General features: G+C 57.2%; 1 protein-coding gene across 1 annotated transcript in view; it reads left to right on the forward strand.

Moving 5' to 3' along the window:
* The window catches only part of NTN1 (netrin 1), a 79,223-nt gene that overhangs the window by 57,098 nt on the left and 1,207 nt on the right, over positions 1-20,918 (forward strand). Inside the window, exons 3-5 of the mRNA XM_038742112.1 lie at positions 5,928-6,077; positions 7,017-7,070; positions 14,833-14,907. Coding sequence (XP_038598040.1) covers positions 5,928-6,077; positions 7,017-7,070; positions 14,833-14,907 — 279 coding nt within the window. The remainder of the gene's footprint in view (positions 1-5,927; positions 6,078-7,016; positions 7,071-14,832; positions 14,908-20,918) is intronic.

Below are 20,918 nucleotides of genomic sequence, written 5' to 3' on the forward strand. Positions count from 1 at the left end.
GGCAGCCACCCGGGGACTGGGGCAGAGATGGAGGGCTTTGTTTTCTGCCCAGCAGTGCTCTGGGCACTGGGGCTTCTCTTTCCTGCTGTCCTGGCTCACAAGATGCCCCCCAAGTGATTTCAACCATTTCTCTGTTGATAGCAATCCTCATTTATCATCTCCTTGAGCCATCTGGGTTGAAGAAGCATTTCAGAGGGCTTGTTTGAGCCGAGAGTGATGACCGTTCAGAATTTAACTATAGCGAAATGCTTATATTGTTGTGCTTAGACTCAGATTTGATGTTTTTCCATCATTGTGTGGCCCCATGGTGTGGGGTTCCACCTCATCACCCCAGTGCATCACCTCCCACTGCATTGCCCCATTCCTGCGGGTATTTACGCATCCCAGAAATGCCCGGGGGGAAGAGGGGCTCAGAAAAATCAGGAGGGTCAGGAACCATGCCCTCTCTCCCCCCATCCTAGCCATTCTGCCCCCTCCCCTGGGGTGCAGGGGGGGAGACGTCTGAGTGTGGTCCAGCCCCATCCCACCCCACAACGGGGGCCTCCAGCTTCCCATTAACCCCACCTTCCTTTGATTTCATCATGGGGTCATTCTGGGCTATGCACCCTTCAGCATTTCCTGAGGGTGTTGTGGGAGGAGTAAGGGGCACTGACTGGGCATTTCTGGGGCACAGTGGGGCACAATGGGGCCCCCAAAGTAACTGTGGACAAAGGAAGTTTACTACCCTGGGAAGAAATGGTCCTGGCCCTCCCTGGATTGTGAAGCTAAAAGATTGAACCTGGCCACCACCCTATGTGACCGCCTGCCTTGGGATGGGAGGTGGCTATGGTCAGAAGATGAGACTGGCTCCAATTGCCCCCTGACCCTGCTGCCCAGACCTCCTGTGACCTGAGGCCACTGGACCTCCCTGCTCCCTGACCTCACCATCCCACTGATCCCCTGGGCTCTGACCCCATGGGACCTCATTGCCCCCTGGCCTCACCAGACCTTACTGCCCTCTGACCCCACTGACTCATGATACCACTGCCTCTGACCCCACAGCCTTGGGGCTGGCTGAGAAGAACTGCGGATCAAGCACGATGCCTGGGGAGACCGCTTATACCTCAGGGGCAGCACCAGAGGCTTCCAGCTTTTGGTTCTGCACCGGACCAATCCTTGATGCCCTTTCCTTTGGGGGTGATAGACTGTCCTCCCCAGGCACGCTGGAAAGGAAACCCTCTGTGGTGACTGGGGGCAGCGTGGGGAAAACTTCCAAGCCAGCATTCTGGGCCTCCTCCATGCAGGTTGTCAGGCATCCGGCCCCCAAGAGGGACATGGTCTGAGTGGGGATTGTTCCAGTCAGGAAAGGCTACAGGGTGCATAACAAGGACCATATCTGCTGACATGGAGGCCAACAGAACCAGGGGTCCTAAAAGTGCCCAGGATGAGGAGAAGCAGGCAGTAAATCTACCCTCTTCCCCAAGCTCCCAGCACCCTCTCAATCCATCAGTCAATCCTCAGTCAATCAATCAATCAATCATCCAGTAGCATTGATTGAACACCTACTGGGTGCAGAGCACTGAACCAAGAACTTGACGGGGAACAATAGAGTCAGTAGCCAAGATCCTCAACCATGGAGGCAGCTGGATTCCATCCTTTGTTCACTTTGCCAAGGCCGGACCCATCACTTGAGAGGACTGCTTCCTTGGGCCGACCAGCTGCAGCGTCCCTGTTAAGCTCAGCTCCAGGAGAGCTCTGCACCAGCCCAACTCACCCAGAAGGGTCCAGTTAGGGAATTGGGGTCACTGCCTTGACCAGGGTCTGGGCTCCTAGCAGGCAGAGAAAGGTCTTTGCTGGTCCTCTCAGGCTCAGAGCAGTTCTCCCCCAGAGCAATTCCAAGCCAGGATGGGCTCTGTTGCCAGATCCCTTTGGTTCAGTTCAGAGCTACTGAACCATGAACTTGGGGGTGAGAACTAAAGCTCACTGACCCCCCAGACCCAAGGCCCTGGTTGGAAGTGAACCTAGGTCCAAGCTCCCAAGCACTGGGACTGTTGGTCCGGCTGAGCCCAGGGCCCCGGAACACTGGGCCGGAGCCTCCTGAGAGCTTGGCACCTCCCCACCTCTCCAGACATCCTTGAGGGGGGAAGTGGTTGGGACCTGCCCCCAAGGTCCAAGGTCTCAGGCCGTTTCTCCCATTAGGTCAGCCCTAGTCTGTCCTGGTTCTGGCCCAGGCTGACCCCAGCCAACCCACCAGGAAGATGGAGATGTGGAACAGGGCTGTTTCCAGGTCTCCTCCCCGAAGGGCAGAGGATCCTCCTTCCTTCCTCATGGACTGTGGCAGCCAGGGATGGACCCCAGGGACCCCTGTGACCCCAAGGCTCAGGGGCAGCCTGAGCTGGAGGCCAAGAGAGCAGGAGCAGAGCATAAAGCTCTGTCGGCAAATCAGTGGCCTGTCCTGGGTGCCGACTAACTGCTAGGCATAGAACTAAGCCTTCACTCCCTGCCCTCGGGCTTACATTCTGGCCTGGCAGCTTGCTTTTCTGATCAGAATGGGCAGGGCATTGCAGGCCTGGGCCCAAATGCTCTTTGGACTCTGTTAGGACTCCTGGAAGAGCAGAGGGGAGCCCGAGCCTCACAGCTGGTGTCCTGGGGGCACTTGGCACACTTCGGGGGGCCCACGTGTGCTGGATGTTCCAAATGGGCTCCCCCCAAGCGAGTCACATGTTTCACGTTTTAATCCCTGCCTTTCGGAAGCTTGCGGCATTCTCTTTGTTCCTTCCCGGAGCTAATCCTCAGCTTCCAGTCTTCATTGGAAAACACACAGCACACACCGGGGCCTATTCTCACCTCCTCTTCAGAGCTCCGAAGGGCCAGGGCCCAGTCTCACCTCCTCTGCAGAGCTCCGAAGGGCTGAGCTCCAATCCAAAGCCAGGCATCCAGGCGTCGGACCTGCGGCTCCCCTGCCTCCAGTCTCTGCTACCCGCCTGCTGAGCCCCCACCTCGGAGCTCTCTCTGGGGGGTCTCGCACACAAGCCCTCTGACTCAGCTCAGCACATCAGAGGAAGGAAGGAATTTCACCCTGTGAGAGTAGAGTCCTCGGTGGCCCTCCGGGAAGGAACCGCACACTGAAAGCCACAACCTAATTATACTTTGCTGTTTTCATTAGCTTCAGGCCCAGCTTTTCCCCGCAGAGTCTGATTGTCACACATCAGCCTGCTCATTGTCTCTCTTTAGGGGCTCCTTTAGGGCTCCTTCTTGACCAGAATCAGTCAATCAATCATATTTATTGAGCACTTATTTTGTGCCGAGCACTGTACCAAGTGCTTGGGAGACTACTATATAACAGAGTTGGTAAACATGCTCCCAGCCCACAAGAAGTTTACAGTCTAGACCCGAAGGCCTAGTCCTGTCCCTGTCCCTCCAAACTCCGGCCCGATGGCCAAGCCCCCAGCAGTTTGATCCCACCACCCATCCTAGACCTCTTCAGAAGGCCAAGTGCCCTTGCAGAGCCAAAGGCTGGAGTCAGTCAGCTGTTCCTCCCCAGCAGGAAGGCACGGAAACTTTGATCCTAGAGGCCCCCGGAAGCTGCCCGGGTTCCTCTCAGGCTTTGTAATCCGGCCTGGGTCCAGGGGCAAGATGGATCCCTGGGAAGAAGAAAGCGAACAGCATGGTCCCCCACCGGTCCTTTAACATCCAGGACCCAGACTCTCCTTCCTGCCCCTGCACCCACCCTCCCAAAACATACTGCAAACATGCTGCAAATGCACTGCAAATATAGCATCAGTCAAGGGGGACCTGGCCTGGGGCTCCTGCTTGCCCCATCCCCTGCCCGTCCCCTGGCTGATCAGAGGGATTTCCTGTGGGATGGGCCTAAGGCTTGGAGAACCAAAATGCCCCCAACCCATACCACTGGACACTTGTGAGCCAAGGCCCAGCCGGGTCCACTCAATTGACCCTCTGCACCCGTCTAGAATGGCCAGGCCCGGGCCCCGCTGTCCTCATCTGCATCTCTGAAGGAGCCTGCTGTTCCAAGCTCCCCAGGTCCATCTCCCCACTGGTGGCATGAAGAGTTGTGGGCAGGCCAGATAGGCGGAGCTACCTTTCAGCCCATCGTGAGACAGTTCTCCTGACCCCCTGTAGTCATGCCACCCTGAGTTCCAGGGTTGGGCCCAGGAGGTGGGGGGGTTTCCTACCGAGGGCCCAGTGCCCCAGCCACCCCCTCCAACATGCCGAGGCCTTTCTGGGTGCCCTCCGCCAGGCTCGTGCTTGTCAGGAGGTAATCCCCGCAGCTCTGGTTGCTTTGGTGTCACTTGATACCTGGGAAGGAGGTGGGGGGCAGGGGGAAGCAGAACAGCTGGGAATGCCTGCCTCTGACCAACATACAGGCATTTTGGTAGTTTCTGTTAGCGATCCTTGTGGGAGGGTAGCCAGCCCCACCTCTCACTGCAGGAATGAGCCTGTGCTCACTCACACTCCCCTTTCTCTTTCTCTTCACTTTTCCCTATTCCACCTACCTGTCTCCCTTCCTGCCCCCCACTTAAAACCCAGTGCCCAGGCTGAGTGGCAGGGGCTATGTTCCCCTCCCCCAGCAGCCCCTGCCACTCCTGCCTGGCAGTGGGGTGCTAGACCTCTGTCAGAGTGGGTGTTAGAGCAGTGCTACAGTGGATGCTGGAGGGTTGGCAGAGTGGGTGCCGGACTGGTGTCAGAGCATTCGTTCATTCGTTCATTCAATTGTATTTATTGAACGCTTACTGGGTGCAGAGCACTGTACTAAACGCTTGGGAAGTACAAATCGGCAACATATAGAGACGGTCCCTACCCACCAACAGGTTCACCGTCCAGAAGGGGGCTCACAGTCTAGAAGGGGGTGCCAGAGTGGGGCTGGAGTGGGTGCCAGAGGAGTGTCAGAGTTGGGTGCAAGAGAGGTGCAGGAGTGGTGCCAGAGCAGATATCACAGGGGTTTTGGAGGGGTGCTGGAAGGGCACCAAAGTGGGTGCTGGAGGGATTTCCAGAGAGGTGCTGGAGCAGGCGCCGGAGGGCTTCCAGAGGGAAGCTGGAGAGGGTGCCAGAAGGGTGCCGCAGGGCCCTGAAGTGGGTTCCAGAGGGGTTCTGGAGAGGTGCCAGAGTAGGCACCAGGTCAGGGGCTTCTCCCATTGCACTTTAATTTTGCTTGCAACAGACACAAACAACACAAGCAAACAGCAGCTTGCAGGAGTTGCTTGACTAGCCTGCTCCAGGGCAAATCCCCTGCCTTGTCCCGAACTCCGGCTCCTCCTAACACCTCACCACCGTCAGCCTGCACTGCTCTGCACTGTCCCAGAACTCATCCGGCTTCCTGAACTGGGGTAGGCTGGCCTGGAGACTTCAGCCAAGTCTTCCAGGCTTGGGGCCTGGGCCTCTCCAATCCACCCCGGCAGGTCCCGCAAGCTAAGGGGGGGGCTGCTGACTAATGGGTGGGGCGACTTTGAGAGGGCCCCCAGGTATGTCCTCCCCTGAGAGGTTGATTTTCTACCAGACATCCCCAGAGCCCCAGAACCCCATCCTGGTCACCACCATCTTCCAGACTTGCCCCCGCCCCACCCTCTGCCTATATTGTTTGGCTGCTGCTAGATTGGGCAGTGACAAGCTCAGGGGCTTCACAAGTTCTGATGCCTGATAGCCACCTGTTCTAAACTGCCCAGTGGGACACATTATCCCTGCATGCTTGCCTTCTCCCGCCAGCACCTTAAACTTGGTTCGACTGCCTCTGGACCACTTTGTTCAGGCTGAGGCCATTCACCATATTCCTTGGGGGCCACTGCACCATGCCCCTCACAACATCCCTCCGCTGTCTGGGTGGGTCTGGGAGGGCATGGCCCCCTCTGCCCTTAATGTGCCCGGCAGATGGAGTTGGTGGCTGCTGCTTTAGGCATCCGTTTCCCCCGTGACCCTGTCATCTGTTCCCACAGCATGCGATTGCCACCCAGTGGGAGCGGCCGGCAAGACCTGCAACCAGACCACGGGTCAATGTCCCTGCAAGGACGGCGTAACTGGCATCACGTGCAACCGCTGTGCCAAAGGCTACCAGCAGAGCCGATCTCCCATCGCCCCATGCATCAGTACGTGCATCGAGCAGTGGGGAGCATTGTGCTGTGGGGAGCCAGGGGCTTTATCACACAGCTCGGGTTGGAAGCCCCCACGCTGGGGTCCTGACGTCCTGGGTGTTTCGCTGTCACAGACCCCATGCTGTGAGATTGGAGCAGTGCTGGGGGCCCAGGGGGCAGGGCAGCCACTCGGGATCTAATCACTACGGAGAACCCGCTTTCCAGCCCTGGCTTTACCCTGGGATCCGGTGGCAAGAGCCGACCCTGTTAGGTGGGGACCAGGAAGCCCCGGGCCAGCTTTCTGTGAGCAAGGCAGTGGTTTCTTGTGCCTGGGGTGGGTGCTTCCCGGCTTTGACTTTGGCTCTTTTTTCTGGGTTCAGTACCTGCCCCTGGCCCTCCCTGACACCGGCCAGCAGAGTTCTGGTGTCGCCAACCTGTCCCCAGCCTACCAGTCCCACTGACTACCAAATGACACTGTGGGCACTGTGTGGCTGGAGTGGGGCTTGTCCTTTGCTTCAATTTTCCTCCGGTAAAAGGACCCCCGTGGCCAAAACCCTGGCCGTGGCCTGAATGGAACAGAAGGGGCCCCTGAGTTGGAGGGGGTCTCAGTTACCTGTTGCCTTCTGGCCTGTCTATTTCTTGGGGGAGGAGGGGACAGGAGGGGGAAGGGAAGAGAGAAGGAGAACTACTTCTCTTCCTCAGTTCTCAGCCTCCTCTAATGTCTTCCTATTCACCACTCCCAGACACTCAGTAACCAACCTGATTGCCCCAGGCCTGTCCCTCTGCCCAACTGGCGTGTTGCCTTCTATTGGAACCTCTGGAGAGTAGGCCAGTGATGTCCACCCTCTCACACCCAGCGGGGGGACTGAGTCATGGGGCTGCAGTCTTGCCTCAAACAGTGAACTAATGCTCCTGTGTTTTGTGTTTTGGCTTCCCTCTGTGCCCCCTCCCCAGAGATCCCGGCGCCTCCGCCCACCACGGCTGCCAGCAGCACTGAGGAGCCCGAAGGTATGTTGCCTCTTGACTGTTCGGGCCTGGCAATAGTGGGAGGAACTGATTCAGGGGCAGAGCCAACAGCCACCTTGGTGTCTGAGGGACCTGGACAAGAGTACAATGAATTTGTGGACATCAAAAAAGAACAACTATCTGTGGTGTTGTATGTGCTTTGGGGACCCAGATCTCAGGGAGGTTCTAGAGGTTCCCCGCCACCCCAAAGATCCTCTATGCTTTCTGCTTCTCCCAGGTTGCCCTGAGCTGTCCTGGGGTGGGGGGCCAGACTGATTCTTGGTGGATAGGCTGGGCTCCCAGTCTTTCAGGAATGGGACCGGGCCAGCCCAGGTGGACAGGGGAATGAGGTGGAGGGAGGGATGAAAGACCGCAGGGATGCACTTCAATAGCTCCCCAGGGGCCCAGGCCACTGGCTCCTGGAAGCCAGCCCGAGGTGGAGATGCTCACTTGTCTGCCCACCGGCCCATCTTTCCTTCCAGCTGCAGAAGCCAGGGGAAGGGAGGACAACTGATGTGCAGGGCCCTCATCCACCCAGAAGGGGTCCCAGGGCCGCTCTTCCCAAGGGAGCAGCCAGTTCTCCAGATAGGACTGAATCCGCGGCTGCGGTCCCCGACAGCCCCCGAGGCCCATCTGCAGCAGGGCCATCCCCAGGGCCTTGGGCCCAGGATGACGCTGTGCTGCTAGACCTCCATCCCCCTGACTCTCCCTCCTCAATGCTCCCACCACCTGTCCCACTTGTGAGAGCAACCCAGGGAGGCCCCCAGCCCAGATGCCCAATCCATCCTGCTCGAGGCAGGAAAGCACCTGGAACAGTTAGTTGGGAGACCACCTCCTCCTCCTCCTCCTCCTCTTCTCCCTCTTCCTCCTCTTCCTCCTCTCCCTCCTCCGCCTTCTCCTTGACTTTTCAGACTCATCTCATTTCCTTTTCTGGATGGGCTAGGCCAATAGGTCAACAGGAAGTGACAGGTCTGTTTGCTTGGTTGACCCAGCTTGTGGGGAGAGAATGGGCATTCAGAGCACCACCCCCGGCCATCCCTCCCTGACTCTTGCCTGGGGAAATCGGTATTTCTGCCCCACTTCGCCTCCCTGGAGTCCTACCTTTGCTGCCTACCTCCCTAAAGGGGGCTCAGAGCCTCCTGACAGTGGGGTTTCAACCTGCTCCACCCTCCCTAGAGGGGCTAGGCCAAAAACATCTACCCCTCACACAATCATTCCAATTTGCTCCCCATCACTTCCAAAAGAGCCTGAGTGCTCCTCTGCCCACCCATCTGGCAATCTCCCCCTCCTGCCCCCCCAGGCCAACGAATGCCTCCTGGGGGCACTGGCCAGCAGCTGTGTGTATGGCTCCCTCTGAGGCAGGCAGGTGGCCTGCTCCACCCGGCGCTTGGTCTTGCCTTGTAAAGGCTACATAGCTTGTGAGCCTGGAGACAAGGCTTGGCCAGGGCCTTTCCCCAATCCTGGGGTCTGTGCTGGGAGTCCTCTGGGGGCACGATTGGGGACCAGGGGTAAAGGAGTGATAGAGACAAGGGCCAGAGTGGGGTTGGGACCAGGGGCCAGGGGGCAGAGAGATCAGGACCAATGAGGTGGCAAAGCCTGGGAGAGCAGGCCGAGGGTCAGTGAGTGGCAGGGCCAAGGCTTCCCAGCAAATGAACCACTGATTCTGGATGACAGCGGTGGTTGCCAGCCCCCTGGCTCCCAGGCCGGTGCATCGACCGCCACCATAAGACGCCCTGGGCCTGTGACCTGCCCTGCCAGAAGAAGGAGCCTAGTGGGGTTTCTGGCCCCCAACCCCATGAGAGTGGCAGCGGCTGCCTGGTCCACCTGGCTGCTCTTCCCTCCAGACCCTGGGCCCTGGGCCCTGCTCAGCATGCGTCACGGTCCTCTCCTTTCCCCAAGGGAACAATGAGCGCCCAGCACAATGGGCTCCTGGGACAATGGGCCAGGCCAGAGGTCGGGCAGAGGGTGACTGGAGGCCAAGGGAGACCACCAGGGGTTTCCAGCCCCCCAGCTGACACAAAAGAGCTGCATTAGCATTTGGGAGGGGCTGGCTGGGCATTGTCCTGCTCTGCAGTCCCCTTGCAGGTGGACACTGCGGGGCTGCAGGCTGGTCCTACAGACCCACAGTGAGTTGAGGCAGGACAGTCCAGCATGCGGGGCACAGCCCCCAACCTCCCAGTAACCGCCACCCCCGCCCCGCAGCTTGAGGGAAAAAAGGAAGTGGCCGGTGCCCACAATCGATAGCCAGGCTCACCAGCCCCTCAGCTCCCAGTCTAGTGCGCCGGCCACCATCATGAGAGACCCTGAGCCTGTGACATCTGAGGCGCTCAGAGATAGGGCAGCTTTGGAAACTGTTTTGTGATGAGGATGATGGTGATGGTATTTGTTAAGCGCTTACTATGTTCCAAGCACTGTTCTAAGCACTGGGGTAGATACAAGGTTATCAGGTTGTCCCACTTGGGGCTCACAGTCTCGATCCCCATTTTACAGATGAGGTAACTGAGGCACAGAGAAGTTAAGTGACTTGCCCAAAGTCACATAGCTGACAAGTGGCAGAGCCGGTATTAGAACCCATGACCTCTGACTCCCAAGCCCAGGCTCTTTCCACTACGCCACGCTGCTTCTTTTGTAATGGCATCTCCCCTGCTTCGGGCCACCCAGTCGTCTTACCAGCCAGCCTCCTTAGGGCCTTCCCCCGCCCCCTACCACCATCCTCTCCCCCAGACACACATTATACTCCCCCTGAACGGCCCCCAGCATCTCCATTTGTGGACTCAACCTGCCCCACAGGAGGTCCTGAGTGTCAGGATCTCAGCAATGTCAGTCAACATGTCCCAGACAGGGAATTGAGGGGTAAAAGGGTGTGGGTGATTTCTAGGGATGAATGTTTAAGGGTGTGTGTGTGTGAGGGTGTGTGTGTGTGTGTGTGTGTGTGTGTGTGTGTGTGCATGCTTGTGTGCATGCGCACGTGCACATGTGCATGTGTGCACGCATGCATGTGTGTGCACGCACATGCCCATGCATGTACTCACCCTCTGCCAAGAATGTGTCCTGGGGCCTGGGGACACCCAGGGGACTGAATCCCTGAGTCCCGGCTCTGTCCAGCCAGAGGCGACCCCAACAATAACTGGATGGGGCCAAGTCCCCAAGGGCCTGGACGGGCCAGGGAGGGCTGCCCTGGCCCGGGAAAGACTTTGAGTTCTTGGTCTAGGCTGGGCAGGACCCTGTTGGCCTTGATCCCAGCAGGGCACCCTGCCAGTCAGAGCAGACAGAGAAGGGCCAGAAAGGGTCACCCTGGTGGGGTACTTAGCCCCAGGATGTCTTGGGGGGGGAGAGGGAGGGGGCAAAGGGAAAGCCCACTGATACACATGACTCGCCCAGAGGGCGTGGCCGGGGCATGTGTCTAGCAGCGCCCTAGTCCGCTGGACTTTGCTCCCTGTCTCAGCTGCTCTGGTTAGGAGACTTTAATCGAATTACATGCTTTATTTGCACCAATTTGTGCTCCAATCCATCTCGTTCAGCCAGGAGAAAGGCCCGCTCCCATGAACTCAATTCCCTCTTGTTCCAGGGCGGACGCCATGGCCTTGTCCAAGCCAAACCAGCCTCCCGAGCTCCAGCCACTCCAGGGCCCCCATCCACCCTGCCTTCCCCAGGGCCCCTCACCCTCAGAGAGCCCAGACCTCCTAAACACTGGCTTTCCTCCAACCTACCCCTCCACCAGATCCCAGGTTCCTCATCCACCTGCCCCAGGGAGCCACCAAGGGGCTGTCCGGATACTAGGGTCTCATTGGAAGGTGTTGCCAGCAGCCCTTGGAGAAAGGTGCGAGGGGACACAGAACCTGTGGACCCACACCAGGCCCTGGGCCCACTTCCTCCCAAGCCTCCACAACAACCTGCAGAACTAGAACTAGAACTGGGCTGGATCACTAGGTTTCCCCATGGCTTTTTTTTAATGGCATTTATTAAGCGCTTACTATGTGCAAAGCACTGTTCTAAGCACTGGGGAGGTTACAAGGTGATCAGGTTGTCCCACTTGGGGCTCACAGCAGTAATCCCCATTTTACAGATGAGGTAACTGAGGCACAGAGAAGTTAAGTGACTTGCCCAAAGTCACACAGCTGATAAGTGGCAGAGCTGATTTGGACCTCTGACTCCAAAGCCCGTGCTCTTTCCACTGAGCCACACTGCTTCTCTTTTCTCAGTGGGGGATGAGTTCGGCAGTTGTGTAAGTCAGGGGTGTGTGTGTGTGTGTGTGTGTGTGTGTGTGCTTGAGCATGTGCATGGACGTGTGTTGGGGTGGGGTGCCCTCCCCATGGGTCCCAGCACTTGCTGTCCCATCAGGGCACCACACTGGGGGAGACCAAAGTGGCTGGCCTTAGGGAAGCTGGCCTATTCCTCTGTCCTCCTCACCTGCCTCCAGCCACCTCGGTTACTTACCTTCAGGGCTCTGGAGCTTTTGCTTATCTGGACTGAAGTGCTAACTGCCAACTCCTCTCCGACCATCTGGCAAAGCTAACCCATCCTTGGGTGGAGAGACTGCAGAACAGGGAATTGTGGGTGCTCCTGAGGGGCAGTGAAATGGTATGGGGAAATTGGAGGAATGAGAGAGAGGGGGAATGGGAAGACACATTCATCATGCAGCATCCCTGTCTCTAGAGCCACTCCAGGAAAAGCAGATTGCCAGAAGGGAGAGGACCAATCAATCAATGGCATTTATTGAGCACTTACCATGTGCAAAGCACTGTATTAAGAGCTTGAGAGAGCACAATACAGCAGACTTGGCAGATACATTCCCTGACCACAAGTGTACAGTCTAGAGCTTATGGCGAATGCACTAGATAGCCACCTCCACCTTCCCCAGACTCCACCTTCAGCCTCATCCTCACACCCATTCCCTGACCAGGATGTTGCAGTCCAGCTGTTCCAGCACCTGTCCCGGGTTTAGCCGAGCCCCCACCCCTGCCAGTCTCAGGCTACCCTGGTCCCCGGGCCCAGATGGAATCGGGGAGTTATTGGTTTTTCCAGACTCACATCACCATCAGGGTGATGTCTGCCAGCCGCCTGCCACCTGCTCAGATGGCTGGCAGCTCCCAGAGTGGAAAGTGGCAGGACCCTGGTGCCTGCCCCCTTCTCCCCAGGACCACTCGGGCTCGGAGGCCGGAAGGGAGACCTGAGACCGCAGCTCGTGAAACCCGCCAACTGCTGGGTACAGAGGCCTCCCATAAGGGGCTGGACCCACTGGGTTTGGTGGGGCACCGAGGGGGTTGGGGCCTGCCACTGACCTCAGACCTGATACCCAGGCCGGCTTCTGCGGACCCGCAGCTCCGCCTGCCATCTGCTCAGTGAAGTCTGACATCCGGCCAGCGGGTCTCTGGACAACTTTTGGCACTTTAGAGGAGGGCTCCTGGAGTGGAGATGGAGAGGTGGCCCTGGGTGGACAGCTGTGGGGAAGGGACTGGAGAGGACAGGTCCAGGGGGAGGGAGGGTGTGGATGGCCAGCCATGGGGAAGAGATCCTGGAAGCCTGAGTCATGTAGAAGCAGCAGCAAAAGTTGGTAGGTTGTTGGGTTTTTGCTACAATGGTATTTGTTAAGTATTTGCTATGTGCCAGGCACCTTAGTGCTGGAGTAGATACCAAATAATTGGTTTGGACACTCTCTGTCCCACATAGGGCTCAATTTTAATCCTCATTTTACAGATGAGGCACTGAGGCAAGAGAACTTAAGTGACTTGCCCAAGGTCACCCAGCAGACAAGTGGCAGAGTCAGGATTAGAACCCAGGTCCTTCTAATTCCCAGACCCGTACTCTATCCACTAGGCCATGCTACTTCCCGTAAAGATTGCAATGCAGGACAGGCTGCTGGGCCTCCCACATCAAGGATTGGCAGTCACAGGGCTCTGACCAGGAGGGTCAGGGCTCCTCCGCCTGGAATCATGCAGTCTGTGCAGGGATACAGCTGGACAGGATGGTCAGGGCTTACGCTGAAGTGTGTTTCCCCAGATCCTATAAGAGGGCCGGTGGCTTCAACACAACCAAAGGAAACCCCACTTCTTTGCTCAGTGGGTGGGAACCAAAGGAATCTGTTCCCATAGGAAGCTGTGCAGCAGGGAATAGTAATAATAACAATGATAACTGTGGTATTTAATAATAATAATAATAATGGCATTTGTTAGGCGCTTACTTTGTGCCGAGCACTGTTCTAAGCGCTAGGGTAGATACAAGGTAATCAGGTTGTTCCATGTGGGGCTCACAGTCTTCATCCCCATTTTACAGATAATAATAATAATAATGGCATTTAGTAAGTGCTTACTATGTGTCAAGCACTGTTCTAAGCACTGGGGAGGTTACAAGGTGATCAGGTTGTCCCACAGGGGACTCACAGCCTTAATCCCCATTTTACAGATGAAGTAACTGAGGCACAGAGAAGTCAAGTGACTTGCCCAAAGTCGCACAGCTGGTCAGTGGTGGAGCTGGGATTAGAACCCACGACCTCTGAGTCCCGTGCTCTTGCCACTATGCCACACTGCTTCTTGTGTTTGTTAAGCTCTTATGATGTGCCAGACACCGTTCTAAGCACTGGGGTAGATACAAGATAATCAGGTTGAATGTAGTCCCTGTATCACATAGGGCTCATAGCCTTATTCCCCATTTTACAGATTAGTGAACTGAGGCACAAAGAAGTGCGACCTGCTCAAGGTCACACAGCAGACGAGTGGCAGAGCTGGGATTAGAACCCAGGTTCTTCTGACTCTCGGGCCTGTGCTCTATCCAGTAGGTCACACTGCTTCTCTTCCCTTCTCTTCTATCCACTAGGCCACACTTCCCTCTCTGAAATAAGAGTCGGTTCCAGAGGGAATTCTGAGATCATGTCGACACCAGGAAATAGAGTTTTTTCCAGGAGAAATTCCCATTTTCATCATGGCCTACCATTGGCCTGACTCGTGGCCCAAGGCTGACCTCACTCTCTTGAGCTCTGGGACGCAGGGGCACAATTCTCCACCTCAACTGCGTCCTTAGCCCTGCCTCAGACCTGACTGTAGGTCCAGGGTCTGGTCCCGGAGTCTGGCTGGTCCCAGGTCCCTGCCTCGGACCTGACTCTAGGCCCAGACTCTGGGACCAGCCCCTGGACCTGACTCTGGGCCTGGACCGTGGGCTGTGCCCCTGGGACATGCTCCTGGCAGTTCTTTTCTTGGCCGGCAAAGAACATCTCAGGCTCCTTCACCCTCCAACTTAGATGGCCTGAGGGCAGACCAGACCTCAGAGAGCGGCAGGCCTATGGCCAGGTGGAGCAGAGAGCAGCTGAAGCCTGGCATGGGTCTTGATGGTGGGGGCTTGCTTGGCTTGGAGATTGCCTGCTGCAGCTTGGGCACGAGGTGACAGCGAAGCTGCTGTGGGAACCCAGGCCTGTTGGGGATTGGGGAATCTTGGGGAGCACCTAGTGGGCTCCAAGTTTCCTACAGAGGCAGAGCCTCCCCCTCCCACCCCACCCCCACTCCCCCTGGGGAAAGCAGGGGAGACAGGTGGGCCGGAGGGTGGGTAGGGCTCCTTTGTCAAGGACCTCAGGGCAGGGTGTGGGTAAGCGGGTGGGCTCAGGATGGTTGGGCCTCTGAGAAAGCTCTCCCTCCCTCCGCCCCTCTCAGCCGGCAGATGGAGGATTCGGGCCTCTCTTGTTCAGAGAGAGAACTGCTCCACCTCCCCCTACCCCCCCATTCATTCTGAGGCTAATTCGTTTTTGTCTGTGCCCTCTCCTCCCCCTTCCCTGCAGACTGCGATTCCTACTGCAAGGCCTCCAAAGGGAAGCTGAAGATTAACATGAAAAAGTATTGCAAGAAAGACTATGGTGAGTCACCAAGCTTCCTCCTCCTCGAGAGAGAGAGGGGTGTGTGTGTGTGCGTGTGTGTGTGTGTGTGTGAGAGAGAGAGAGAGAGGAGTGTGTGTGTGTGTGTGTGTGTGTGTGTGTGTGTGTGTGACAGAGAGAGTGCACAAGCAGTGGGTGCTGGCCCCATTTACTACAGAAAAGCCAGGGCTCCTGTCGGGGGAACCAGACCTAGACTCCATTCCTGGGTCTCCCCTGGTTTGCAGGATCTCAATCCACCTTTCTCTGCTCCCACCCCACCTCCTGCCACAACTTCCCATCTCCCCAACAGCCTCCCCTCCCCTATCCCCTCAACCTTCCTGCCTTCACACCAGCCTCTCCTCCCCTGTCCCCCCAAAACTTCCTACCTCCACACTGTCCCCCCCAAGCTTCCTGCCTCCAAACTAGCTGCCCTCTCCTCCCTCCATCTCCCCAAGCCACCACTAACCTTCCCGCCTCCTTGGCAACCCCACCCTTCTGCAGCAGTTTGGGTCCCAGCATTGTGTGTCAGCAGGGGAAGTTGCCAGAGGTGTTAATGTATGGTCCCTGTTCTCAAGGAGCTTCCTGTCTAATCTGGGAGGCAGCCAAAGAGATGGACACAGTTTGGTGGCCTGGTAAAGTGTCAGCCCCAGTAGGTGGCAGGAAAGCAGCATAACCTAAAGGAAAGAACACAGACCTGGAAGTCAGAGGGACCTGGGTTCTAATCCTGACTCTGCCACTTGCCTGCTGTGTGACCTTGGGCAAATCACTTCACTTCTCTGGGCCTCAGTCACCTCATCTGTAAAATGGAGATTAGGATTGTGAACCCCATGTGGGATGTGACTGTGTCCAGCCTGCATTCTTCTATCTACCCCACCACTTAGAACAGTACTTGACACATAGTAAGCACTTAACAAATACCATTATTATTATTAATAAATCCTCACCTTCCTGCCTCAAATCCCGGTCTCTGCTCACACCAGGACCCTCCTTTCTGCCCAAACTGCCAGGATGTCCTGGGAGTGGGTGGGGGTGAGCAGAGAGAAGGGGCACCTGCCACCCTAAGGAGCTGAGCACGAGATGTTGGTCTGCCTGAGGCTGTGCCCTGCTGTCCAAGGGGCTGTGGGAACCACAGCTCTTGGTGGTCTCCAAGGCAGCCTCTGAGGGATAAGGCAGGAGGGCCAGAGACCCAATTTACTCAATATCTGGCCTGGGACTTCCATGTCCAAACCAAGGATGAGTGGCATTTGGGGGAACCCTGAGTCTCCCCCTGGCCCGCTTCCAGGCCAGGCAGTGTCCAAAGGGCCACCCCCCACAGGACTGGTCAGAGGGGTCAGCGCCCCACCCCCACCCCATCTCACCGCAATGTCATCTTCTCCGTCTTTGGCACAGGGCCTGGGAGAATGTCCAGCACAAGTTGCCAGTCTCCATCTTGGAGAGCTTTTGTGCTTCCTGGACACTTAGGCTGCCTCTTGCCTCTCCAGTGTCTCCCTGAGGCTTCCGGAGTTCCAGGAGAGCAGAGGAAACCTGGCCTCCTGCAGCCGTAGGATGTGGGGTCCAGTTGGTGCGGGGCCGTCAGGAGCTCCCGAGGAACAGGAGGCCCAGCGTACCTGGGGATGGAGGAAGGAAGGGAGGGAGAGAGGGTCTGGCCACCAATGGTCCTGGGGGTAAAGAAATCCTTGCCAGGGATTGGGGGCTGGGGGACCACGGAAAGAAGACGCCACTGGACCTCCCCTCCCTCAGGGGCTCCAGCCCACCGTTGGAGAGGTTCCTAAGGGGGGGCTGCCTCCACACCCCTAGCTGGTGAACTACAGGCAGATTGAACCCCTGCCTGGGGGGGCTGGGGGGGGGGGCAGCACAACATGTGCACCCCTCACCCCCAGTCAGGAGGGTGGGGGGGGCACCGGGGAGACGGTGACCCTGCAGAGCTGTGAAGCTCTTAAGTAAGCGCTGGGGGACTGGGGGTTGGGGGGGAGCGGGGCAGGGGGCAGGAGAAAAGCTGGCCGAGGCCCCGAGGGCCCGGGCCTCCTGACTGACATCGCCCCGCGGGGAGCCAATTAGGAGGCAGATTTCCTCCCCTTCGTCGGACGAGCTGCTGGAATGTTCTAAAAGGGCCTTAATTAGGATTAACTTCGTTACGGCGCTGAGCTAACGCCGGGGCTACCGTTCAGCTCGCCTCGCTGAATGGCTGGACCGGCCCTCCCTGGGCTCCGGCCAGTGCGGCGGGGGCGGCGGGGGCCGGGGGGGGGGGGGGGTGAGGAGGGAGGAGGAAAGAGGAGGAAAGGCGTTTCACTGGATGAAAAGCTGACCGCTGCTGTCGGAGCTGTATTCCAGTGCCTGGCACAGAGTAACCACTAAACAATTATTATTATAATTAGTAGTAGTAGTAGTAATAATGATAGCCTTTATTAAGCACTTACTATGTGCAAAGCACTGTTCTAAGCGCTGGGGAGGTTACAAGGTGATCAGGTTGTCCCACGGGGGGCTCACAGTCTTAATCCCCATTTTACAGATGAGGTAACTGAGGCCCAGCGAAGTTAAGTGACTTGCCCAAAGTCACACAGCTGGCTATTGGCAGAGCCGGGATTTGAACCCATGACCTCTAACTCCAAAGCCCGGGCTCTTTCCACTGAGCCATGCTGCTTCTCTAGTAGTAGTAGTATACTAGTAGTATAGTACTACTAGTACTACTATATAATAGTAGTATACTATTATTTTTATTATTATGTGGGCAGGCTGATTGGTTCACCTGCTTCAAGGTCCGGATCACTGTGCCAATACATGGGCCGCAGCAGGCAGTGTGGTGGGGTCACTCTGCTCACCAGGGGTGGGCAGTGGGAGGGCCCTCTGCTCCCAGCTCCCAGGGCTCAAACTTCCTTCCGCAGTTACGCATGTGTGCTTGCACTGCTCCGGGCGATGATCTGCCCCCAATCATGGGGCAGGGGCTTCCTGTGGTCTCTGACCCCTCACCCTCTGACTGGCTCCCAGCTGCCCTGCGGCCAGACATCCCCTGCCACCGCCCTTCCAACAGTAACACGGGGAGTGCAGTGAAGGGCCACCAAAGCCCCTTGGCCCATTATGGGAACAGCTGAAGGCCTGAAGCCCCTCCTGTGCCTACGGCCTCTCAGCTCCTTTTTCCTCCTGTGGCCCCCAGGTCCCTTTGCCACCCACCCAAATCCCCTGGGGCTTCTCCGCTCTCCCTCCAGGGCTTTTCTGAGTAGATCTTAAAGGCTGAGGAGGAGTGGGGAGCCAGGGAGTGAAGAGGTAACCCATCACTACCACCACCACCATAGTCTTCTGCCAGGAACCCTGTTGCTCTGCAGGGACCCCCTTGCTTCACATCCTAGGTCAGATCTCATGGCCATCAACCTCTGCCTGGGGGCCAGACCCACCCATGCCTCATTCATTCATTCATTCAATCTTATTTATTGAGCACTTACTGTGTGCAGAGTGCTGTCACCACCCTCTTCCACCCAGGTACACACATGCACCCACAGCCTCTCCTAACACCTACACACACAGGTGATTCCCATATGCCCCTTCCAGCAGTGGGGAGGGTATCCACCAGCTCCCCCAGAGCCCTCCTGCTGGGCCTGTCAAGGAGGGGAACGGGTCAGGGGTTTGGGGTGGGAGGGAGGCAGCTGGGGACGCAACCAGCAGAGTGGACCCAGCGATCACGTGCTGGAAGGTGAGGTCACTTCTTTCCTTCTGCCTGGTTTCGGAAAATTCTTCCTTTGCAGAGACGGGTATTAGTCACCCCTTTGTTGAGAGACATTTTGGCACTGCCAGATGGAAAGTCAGACTGTTTCCAAACGACAGATTTCTTCAACAACCCTTGCTATGTACCCAGCATTCTTAACTTCTGGGGTTTCAACTGGAGGAGAATATTCTGCTCCTACTCCAGTGTGTGTGTGTGTGTGTGTGTGTGTGTGTGTGTGTGTGTGTGTGTGTGTGTGTGTGTGTGTGTGTGTGTGTGTGTGTGTGTGTGTGTGTCCGTCCACATGTGTCCATGGATGTGTGTACAAATACATGTACACACCGCTAAATGTGTGAACAGGTGTATGAGTGTATGCATGTAAACAGTGTGGCACAATGGAAAGAGCATGGGCTTGGGAGTCAGAGGTCATGAGTTCAAATCCCGGCTCCACCAATTGTCAGCTGTGTGACTTTGGGCAAGTCATTTAACTTCTCTGTGCCTCAGCTCCCTCATCTGTCAAATGGGGATTAAGACTGTGAGCCTCACGTGGGACATGATCACCTTGTATCCTCCTTAGCACATAGAACAGTGCTTTGCAGATACTAAGCACTTAACAAATGTGTGCACCTCTGAAGGTGTGTTTGTCCACCTATGGGGAGAGAGAGAGAGAGAGAGAGAGAGAGAGAGAGAGAGAGAGAGAGTGTGTGTGTGTGTGTGTGTGTGCAGTGCCCTTCACCCTGCCCAGCACAGGCCACCTAGCATACTGCACACACATTGGCCAAGAGGCCCCAGGGCAGCAGTGGAGTCTAAGGATCATTCTGCCCCAGGACAGGGCAGTGGGGTGGGGGTGCAGGCCTGCTGGCTTCAGAAGCCATCAATAGGCCATCAGAGGTTCCAGTGGGCCTGAACACTTCCAAACACCCGTGAGCCCACCCTGTGTGGGGATCAAAGGGCAGCAAGAGCCTTGAGCAGGGACCCAGGTGATCCAGTCAGCCTGGCTCAGGGAGGACGGGGCAGGGGAGCAACTCTGGAGAGGCTGAGGAGTGGAGGGTGCAGTCTAGGGTCACCCAACCTGGACCGGAGAGCATTTCCCTGCTCCAGCCTCCCTGGCCACGGAAGGGCAGCCTCTGGCTACAGCATTTCACGGGTGGACCAGGTGGGAGGCCTTGTACCTGGCCCCCTCTTCCAATAAGGAGTTGTTTGGACTGGTGACTCATTTGAAAGTGTCCTGGCCCCAATGTCTTTAAGAGGAAGAGCTGGGGCCCATGAAAATCCCTGCGGCAAGGCAGCTGCAACAGGCATCCTGGCTGGCCCCGGATAGGTGTGGAGTCTCGGATTGGCCCACCTTCTCCTCACCTGGCCCAGGTCCACGTCCCTGGCTCCTTGTACCTCCGCCTGGTCCCAGTTATGGCTCCAGGCTCCCAGCGGCTCTAAGTCATGATGACTTCAGGCACCCGGTGGCTCTGGGCTCTGGGTGGTTCTGGGCAGCAGCTACTGCTCTGAGAGTGTGAGACTTTGGCCACTGCCAGAGGATCTCAGGGATAGCCGATACTCATGGGATTTTCTTCTTCCTTCAGGGGGTGCATGACTGGTGTTAAGAACTTTCCCCCCATCACCCGCTGCCCCCAGCAGCTCCCGTTAGCTGCTGGCTTAATTACAGATTACCACCGCCACATACACTGTGCTGGCCAGCCCCCCTAATCCACTTCGTCTGTGGTCACTGGGTGGGCTTTGTGGTTTCCGCGGCCACCTGTCCCTGCAGGCCCTCCCTGCCCTGCTGCCAGGGGCTGGCAGCTGGCTTGCCCGGAGCGTCTCTCAGCTCAGAGGTGGGATGGGTTCCCCCTGCACAGGTTGGTCAGTGATCTCTCCCTGCTTTCATGGGACATGAAAGTGGGGAGGCTGGAGGTCCAGCCACCTATTGCAGAGGGAAATGGATGGTGGGGCGAGACCCACGGCAGCCAGAGCAGCAGGGTGGGCTCCTCTCAGGCTCAGGCCTGAGCAGTTGCGCCCTCCATGCCAAGTGGCCCAGACTGTGCTTGGACACGGCTGGGGTCTGGGGAGAGGGCTGACCCCCACTTCCCCTGGAACCCTGCCCAACTGCCAGCTCACAGATCGAACAGAGAGAGAGAGTGAGAGAGAGAGTGTGTGTGTTGGGGTGTGTGTGTGTGTGTGTGTGTATTTTGCTGGGGAGGTAGGGGAATGGGCAGAACAGAGGCCAGGGTCATGTTGGGGGAGTGGGCTCGCTGGGTCACCAGTCCTTTTGCTGCCTCAGTTTCTCCTATTGAACTCCCCATCTCTGCAGGGCCCAGTTCCTAGAACA

This window comes from Tachyglossus aculeatus, unplaced genomic scaffold (assembly GCF_015852505.1).
Source record: "Tachyglossus aculeatus isolate mTacAcu1 unplaced genomic scaffold, mTacAcu1.pri SUPER_34, whole genome shotgun sequence".
In the NCBI taxonomy this organism is placed as follows: Eukaryota; Metazoa; Chordata; class Mammalia; order Monotremata; family Tachyglossidae; genus Tachyglossus; species Tachyglossus aculeatus.